The sequence below is a fragment of the Schistocerca piceifrons genome, chromosome 4 (assembly GCF_021461385.2).
Source record: "Schistocerca piceifrons isolate TAMUIC-IGC-003096 chromosome 4, iqSchPice1.1, whole genome shotgun sequence".
Lineage (NCBI taxonomy): Eukaryota > Metazoa > Arthropoda > Insecta > Orthoptera > Acrididae > Schistocerca > Schistocerca piceifrons.
The window spans coordinates 790,965,645-790,974,616 of NC_060141.1; the positions used below are offsets into that span (position 1 = coordinate 790,965,645).

Here is an 8,972-nt window from a genome sequence, read left to right on the forward strand (position 1 = left end):
ACAGTTAAAAGAAACCACTGCGATGAAATACTCTACGATTAATAATCTTCTACAGCGTTGTGGTGCAGCGGTAAGCGCTCGGGTTCGTAATCCGAAGGTCGCCGGTTCGAATCTCGCGCCCTGCAAACTTTTTTTTAGTATTTGTTTTTTGTAATTTATATATATATATATATATATATATATATATATATATATATATATATATATATATATATATATAAAATTCCCGGCAATCAGTTGCAACAATTATGCATATAATAAGTTGTTGAAAGTCGTTTGTCGTGGAACAATTGGCGACTTCGAACATCATTATGTTTTCCGCAAACAAAGTTGTACTTCACAAATGTTATTAATTGTCTTCATAATGTTAACCACGTATAGTTAACGGAAGACGTAGAAACGATATTCCGAAACGAATACGTATAGCGTAAGTCAAACGTTCGAATTAGAATAGAAACCCCACGAACACAAATTTGCTGTGGCAGGTATGAAATATAAACTCCGTTACTCGCTCGTTACACTTGAAGGACAGATGTTGAATGGGCCGAAACGAGCCGCCGCATAACAGCGTAGTTGCATGCTAACTTCGAAAGAAGGTAGATGCGGTCCCTAGCGCAACTTATAACATCGTCGAAAATCAGTGCGGACGGGAGACATTTGGTACACCCTGTTAAACAAACGGAAAAATGGAGGCGGTACAATTGGAGAGCGATCCGCCTTCACCAACATGCATAAGCAATTCATATATATATATATATATATATATATATAAAACTAATAATAAAAAAAAAGTTGCATGGCGCGGGGTTCGATCCGGCGACCTTCAGATTACGAACCCGAGAGCTTACCGCTGCGCCAGGACGCTCTGGAAATTTATTAATCGTAGAGACTATTTCACCGCAACGGTTTCTTTTAACTGTCAATTTTCTCGACAACGGCTGAGAAGTGCATCTTGGTGCTTTGCCACATTACTCCTCTGGCCATGAGCTTTTATTATGCGCAGTAACAATCGAATCTGAATATCACAATTGGCGGCCTCCCCTTGTCAGAACAGTTTCAACGTTGTCCACTAACAGGTGGTGTAGTTGCACAGCTACCAGAGCATCATCTGTGTCTACCCTTTAACAGGGAATGCCCATAGCCAGAAGGTATAGTCTCGTGTAGACGTGTGAAGCAAACAGGCAACCATGCCACGGAGACGCCCTCGTGGTTCCTACAACCAAGTGACCGAGTCTGATGGGGGCCGGACTGCGGCCTTACGAGTGGCAGGATGGTCCTTTCGGAGAACTGCCACACAAGTTCGACGTGCTGCGACAGTTGTGCAACCGTACTGCTATCAGTGGTCACGTGAACATCCCCACACCCGCATAGAAGGTTCTGGATGTCCGTGCAGTACAGACGCCCGGCAAGATCGTTACATTGGAAGGGCGGCAGTGGCAGATGGTACAGCTGCCACTGCGGTGTCACCGCCAGACACCACACTTGCTAGGTGGTAGCCTCTAAATCGGCCGCGGTCCGTTAGTATACGTCGGACCCGCGTGTCGCCACTATCAGTGGTTGCAGACCGAACGCCGCCACACGGCAGGTCTAGAGAGACTTCCTAGCACTCGGCCCAGTTGTACAACCGACTTTGCTAGCGATGGTTCACTGACAAAGTACGCTCTCATTTGCCGAGACGATAGTTAGCATAGCCTTCAGCTACGTCATTTGCTACGACCTACCAAGGCGCCATTACCAGTTACTATTGATACTCAATCATGTACCGTTAAGAGCGACGTTCACCATTAATGGATTAAAGTTAAGTATTCCACCAGCTACGTCCGTTTTTTCTAAATTCTAATTTCCTTGTCCTGTTCCAGACCTCACGCCAGCCTGCGTGAGCTAAAACGCGTGCCTTTCGGCTTCCTCTAGTAACACGGTGTTGGCTCTCCTGCCAACTACAACAGCCACAGCACAGATAATAGGGCTTGTGGGCCCAGATGTGACACCGCGAACAGTAATTAACGGTGGGACACAGGTCACGCAAACCTCTATCCTGTCTTCCACTTACGCCACAGCAGCGACGTGCAAAGTTTGACCGACGACGTCAGAGAATCACCTGGAAGATGGACTGGCGTGTGTATTCGACTAAGAAAGCAGATTCTGTCTGCACCCAAGTGACTCTGTTTTGTGTGCACGACGTAGACCTTGAGCGCTGTCTCGTAGGGTGGTCTGGGGTGAGATAAACTACAATCCTCGTTCACCTTTAATGTTTCTGGATTCGGTTCCTGCAACAGGAAGGGTATGTGTTTTTGAATCAGGGTAATGCTAGTCCACACACTGACCGTGAATCAATTCCGGTCTTGTACGATGGGGAACGAGACATTACTCGTGCGACTCATCAGCCTATTTGAACATTTAGATTTGGGAGGCATAGCGTACCCCAAAACAGTAATCACCACCACCTGTAGGACCGACTGGATGCTAGCGTCAGCGCCTGCATTGCCGCCCGTGGAGGCTACACAACCCACTAATATTAGTGTTTCAGCATGGGTCAGTACCGGTGCTGTTCATCTGTAAACGTAATCATTTCATGTACACCATATTTACTGTTGCTACAATAAATCTTGAGTAAATTGGAAACTTCTAAATGAACGTACTAATTTATTTCGGCAGTGTGTATTAGTTTATTTATGACAACGATAGATCGATATGTAGAAAAAATGGAGCTACGTCTCGTTATTGGTCCCACAAGGTATTTCTTTGTAAACGCATCAACCTGGTAATAATTTTTAAGTGAAAGATTGTTCAACTTTTCATTACCATTCTGTTGCTTTCGTAGATGACGGCCATTACATTGAGTTATTGATTCCATTTCATGATCATCCGGCTTAAAAGATATTGCACTAACGTGAGCTCGTTAGAGGAGCTGATATTTCCTACTGGATGTCTGAGGTAGGTGCCAGAACTCACAGAGTGAAGAAAAGCTAAATGATATACACAGAGAGCCCAGTTTACCAGACCACAGGACTAATTCCCTCATTGGTTCCTCGCCTCCATTTAGACAACGGTAACCGACCTCCATTCACCTGACTATTGAAACTGCTGATAGAGAATAAAATTTATACTGAGGCGCAATTAAGTTTTAGGCGTCTAGGTGATCGCGAGTATCTATGCTCTCTTCAGCCAAATTAAAACTAAGATATAATAATCGTTTGTGGATACGACCCGCACGACGTAATTTCAGGATACCACATAATTTATTGTTCAAAAGCTATCGCGTTGCATTTTAGTAGGCATTGTTGCGGCTGTAGGAATGAAACTGTATCACAGTGGCCAAAATTAGTAATTAAATCAGACTCCACTTACGATCCAAACATCAGGTTTCCATTCCTGCGAGATATTCTCGATTTTTGTCTACCAAAAACGCTATGATAGCCTCAAGTTCTGCGATTCTTTTATAGCATAATAAGCGATTATGGAGTTTCAGCTGCGAGTTGCCGACATACTGCTCAATGATTCTAATGTTGATAATTAATTGAAACCCTCAGCTGCCGACAGGTGTTGTTGATATACCTCGATGGGGGCAGTTGAAAATGTGTGCTCCGACTCGACTGTGTCCTCGGTGCCTGAGATGGATACAGCGTCGGCCATGTAAGCAGGAGATCCCGTGTTCGAGTCCCGGTCGGGGCACACATTTACAACTGTCCCCATCGAGGTATAGCAACACCGCCTGTCGGCAGCTGAGGTTTTCAATTAATTATCATTTATTCTAGAGAAGCTGCACAGTCATCAATGGCTCAAATGGTTGAAATGGCTCTGAGCACTATGGGACTTAACATCTATGGTCATCAGTCCCCTAGAACTTAGAACTACTTAAACCTAACTAACCTAAGGACGTCACACAACATCCAGTCATTACGAGGCAGAGAAACAGTAATCAATAGTATCTGTTCTTTCGAGAACAGTTACTATCTTCATAGATTTTAATGCTGTTGCCAGATCATTCCCCGCGGATACTGAAGTTTCCTGAAATCGACGGTGGCCGTTTGTTTCTTCATTTCAGGTTATTTTTCGTAGGCGCTACTCCTGCATTCCTCTGCTTTAAACCAAATCGAATTCGGCGGCCACAGTGGCATTTAACAATCAGTAAAACCACGCGTTCACTACATCTTCATTAAATAAATCGTATATGTACCACATCCAGTTTCGAATCTAAGTTCATCTTAAGACCGTGGAATAAGTTTCCAGTACAAAACCTCTCTCTGTTACTGTTACGGCATAAACTCAAGCGTCGACACGCTAGTCGGGAATGACATGGGAGAGACGGCTGTGAGAAGAAGTTTGTCAATTGTTCGCTGAGCGGACGTCCCTCCACGACGACAACGTGACAGCAGCGCCCCCTATGTGAAGATGACTTAAGCGCCGCGACCGACTGGTGATGGCCCACTTAGATAGCAGCTTCAAGAAAAGCAACTTGGATAGCAGCGTCAACGATAGCAACTTCGTTAGCAGTTCAAGAAAGACATTTGTCAGTTAGAGATGAGCAGTCACTGCAAAGACTATTTCATATGTCGCCCTTTGCTTGCGACACATCTGTGCAATTGCCAATTGTAATTTTCTTATTGTAATAAAACTCATTAATACGAGTTATTTGATTGTTTGTCTAGTGAACCGAATAAGCAGGATTCCAAGACACTACAAGATTGACGACGAGGCTGGAAGTAAGAGTTATAGGTGGTTTTTGTGATGTTTTAGCTCCCTTGGAACGGTCCCGAAAGTGAATGGATAACAGTGGGACAGAATCCAGTTTCAGGTCTATATCTTTTGAGGCAGGTGATGATTTTCGACGATCATCGTCAGTTAAACCCATTGCTCGAAGTCTTCAAGAGCCCACTTTCCTTCTTTTCAGGTGCCTTAAGGGGCTTAGTTCTCTCAACTGTTCCCAGTGTACGACTGCCCGACTATCGGTTTTGTGAATGATCGCGTGTATCTTTCTTAAAACTTTTCTCCTACCCTGATTGTGTACATACAGGGTAGAAAAAGACGAGGAATAAAAGGAATCAAACTTTTATAAACAGTACAAATTTAGCGACTGAGGAAGCAGTGTTCCACGCAATAAAACCACACATCTTAAAGATAGAAGCACATTACAGACTTACTTGGGGAAGAGGTTTCAACAATTTTTTTGTAGCATATTAGAAGTTACAAAAGACAGACCCATTAAGAAATTTCAAAACGAGATCTTCCTCAATTTGATCGTCTGTTTAACATAAAGACTTGATTTTTCGCATCACTACTAATGATTTCACATCGGATAATCGCAATGGGATTCCTCCTTTCAATCATGGCATGGCTGCCGAAATGGCAGACATTGAGATATGTGAATAGAAATTTGACTAAGACTGTCAATAGTGAAAAGAAAACAGTATAATACGAGATATCGATAAGGTTCTACACAGATAATGCAAATAAAGTTGCTCCTTTTCTAGCAGTAGTTTATCATAGGTCGCTTGAGCACTGAAGGGAACCTAGTAACTGGAATAAAGTTCGAGTCATTCCCGGTTCCTAGTATGGTCGTAGGATAAATACACATAATAATAGGCCAATATCGCTCTAATGTCTATTACAGAATTTCGGGACATGTCTTATACTCACGTATTATGACATTTTTTGAGCAAGCAAATCTTCTCTACAAAAAATCAACATGAATTCTGCAAAGAGAGATCGTGAGAAACTCACCTCGCCCTGTACGTCCATGAGAGCCATAGCGCTGTAGACATCGGCGCCTAGGTTGAGGTCGCATTCCTTGACATTTTGATGTGGTTACACTTTCTTGCTTAGCGAAACAAATATCTTACGACCTTTGTGAGTGCGTTCAGGACTTTCTTACAGCTAGCAACCAGTGAATGACTGGCTGTGTACAGGGACATTTTTAAGGTTGCCAACAGCGATATGAGGGTGCCACCGAGAATGTTACTGAAGTGGGAGGCCTTAGAGTGCCCCTTTACCGTTTTACGCACACATGTGTCAATGTCGCCCACTCCCCCTCTCGATAACGCCACAAAGGGCGCGAGAGTGCTGAAAAAGTACAAGATTTCGTCAAACGGTTTTTAAATATCTCCAGTGGTTCCACCCAGTACACCAGAGCAATAATTGCATTTTTGCTACACTCCACAGGGGTGCGATCATGTTCAGTTACGTTTCAGGCCACGATGTTCTTAGTGAAGGGTGTGCCAGGGGGTGCCAGCAGCGTTAAAGGCTGTCAAGAAAGTGGTGGTTTTAGTCATCGCAAAGCGAACTGTCATCTTCGACCGCGATGTGCGTGAGAATCGACGCGTCAAGGGAAAGGCGGGAAACCCAGCACGTCACGTCCTCGACACCTTTCCGTGTCGATTCCGAGCGGCGGTTTGTCTGACGTGTTTTCCTCGGCCTCTCATAACAAAACTGCATGATTTCAACACTGGGCGCCGCGGTTCTGATAGCCACCGCAGAGGCGTCAAGAGACGGGGTGAAATGTAGGTAAGACGATGAGCTCTGACGATCTTCGCGTCACGTGACACGTCCACGATGATGTTCACAGAATTGCGGTGCGGTGAAATTTGGCGCAAATGTGAGATCATTAACCAGCCTTACACCTCAAACGAGCTTATGAACTCTAGCCTGTTTTTCTCATGTGTCGAGACCTTACTGTTTGAAGTATTGGCCGGCAGGTGTGGCCGTGCGGTTCTAGGCGCTACAGTGTGGAGCCGAGCGACCGCTACGGTCGCAGGTTCGAATACTGCCTCGGACATGGATGTGTGTGATGTCCGTGGGTTATTTAGGTTTAAGTCGTTCTAAGTCTATGTGACTGATGACCTCTAAAGTTAAGTCGTATAGTGCTTAGAACCATTTGAAGTATTGCTAGTTCGATGCTGAAGCTGCAGGGCACCACGTTTTTGCACCATTACAGGGGAAATTTGTAGGCACCTTTGAGCCCTATTTCAAACTTCTGCGTCGTACTGGGAATTTCGAATGACACGTTAATGGTGTTGCTCGGTGCATGTTCAGAATCTGAGTGAGTGTTTCGCAATTAACAGTACCAAAACTTCGTCTAAATCTAGTAATGTTAAACGTTGGTTTACCTGGTTTATGCTTTATTAAATGTAATATGTGCACATGTCATATCACAAAGAAATTAGAGGACATAATTAAAACAGTTGCTCATAATAATGGATATAAACCCACAATAATAGAAATACTCCACAACAAAATGCAGACAAAAAACCACAGACCCACTTCACAGCAGTCACTTCAAGCCAAATCAGTGTGACACTGAAACCAAACCTAAATATGCTACTCTCCCATACATAGGCCCATTTTCATACCAAATAGCTAACTTATTAAAAAGAAGAAAAATATCACAATCAGCTTTTCCAGTAATAATAAATTGCAACAAAAAGTAATCCATGATGTAAATACCTCCAAAAGTCCCTACCGTAAATCAGGAATACACAAACTCAAATGTGATACATGCCAAAAATTCTACACTGGACAGACAGGCAGAAGTTTTGAAATTAGATAAAAAGAACATATTGATACTTTAAGACTTGGTAACTTGAACAAATCAGCATTTGCAGCCCATATTGTTGAAGAAAACCATTCAGTGGCAAACATTGACGACAACTTAAAAATTTTGTATCTAGCAGAAAAAGGAATCACTGTGAATATATTAGAAGAATAATAAATACACACACACACAAACAGCACCCCAGACTATATCCTTAACGAAGAAACAGAGTTAGCTAACACCCCTTTCCTGAAAAATTTTCAAAAATTACTTTCCAGCCTCCTAAGCAAATAATATTAGTACACCTGTCTGCAGATCAAGTAGCAACTTTATATGTTACTATAATTCTCATGATCCTAAATGTAATTAAATAATATACCATTTTACCTATACAGTATCACCTCAAAAATGCAATGTCTCTGTACTGGTGTAAAAGGCATTGCAGTTGCGTAAATGAATATATGGACCTTTCCAAACATAGGACATCATCGTCAAATGTTACGATATATCATAGCATCTGTGATACTCATATGTTTGTAAGGTCTTTGTATGTATCAAAACATGTGGTGCGTGGTATAAATCTTCTCAGTGACAAATCTAAAGTGCTCAGTGAGAACAATTTACGTGTGCAACAATAAGAACGCAGTGGAAATGCATTTACATCTATTGCACGAATATTATGGAAACAAACACTCCAAACCGACGTTTCACGTAAGTCACATGCAACGAAAATCTGTAACGCAACCATCTGTGTGTAGTGTGTATATAATTATGTATTATTTATGTTTTAGGATAATTAATCTTTAAAAAACACACTACATGTCATAAAGAAAGCGTGTAAACCGTCTGAGGATGAATCACAACGAATCGAAACCGGTAACGGTACCCTTTGAATAAAGGAACTGAAAGTAAATTTGTGGCTGGTTGTTGTCGTAACACCATCAACATTTGTCTTCAAACAACAGCCACGGTCTCCATCAAATCATCATATGACAAAACTGCAATAATCAACATTATCCAAGCTTTCAACTTTACAGGGTTTATTGGTATTTGTGCTCGGCACACAGCAATACGGCAGTAGCACAGTGTGATTGTTGGATACTCACAGACGTCGACGGCGCGGGCGGGTGGCGGAGAGGCGAGCAGCAGCAGCAGGAGCATGGCTAGGCCTCTGGCTGACGCTGGGGGCGGCGGGGGCGGAGCTTGCGGCCGCATGGTGCCGCCGCCGCTAGCCGGGGCCGCCGCCTCCACTCGGCCGCCGACACTGCCTCATCTGCAACACGCCGAGCCAAACAACACTCTCAACAGCTGGCTAGCTACACAGCGTCCACCAGCGCACTCCAACTCACATTGTTGTTGTTGTGGTCTCCAGTCCTGAGACTGGTTTGATGCAGCTCTCCATGCTACCCTATCCTGTGCAAGCTTCTTCACCTCCCAGTACTTA

General features: G+C 43.4%; 1 protein-coding gene across 1 annotated transcript in view; it reads right to left on the reverse strand.

The window, feature by feature from the left end:
• LOC124795125 (discoidin domain-containing receptor tyrosine kinase B-like) overlaps nt 1–8,748 on the reverse strand; it is a 275,212-nt gene extending 266,464 nt beyond the window's left edge. Inside the window, exon 1 of the mRNA XM_047258988.1 lies at nt 8,635–8,748. Coding sequence (XP_047114944.1) covers nt 8,635–8,743 — 109 coding nt within the window. The 5' untranslated portion in view covers nt 8,744–8,748. The remainder of the gene's footprint in view (nt 1–8,634) is intronic.
• Between the last annotated feature and the right edge of the window lie 224 nt (nt 8,749–8,972).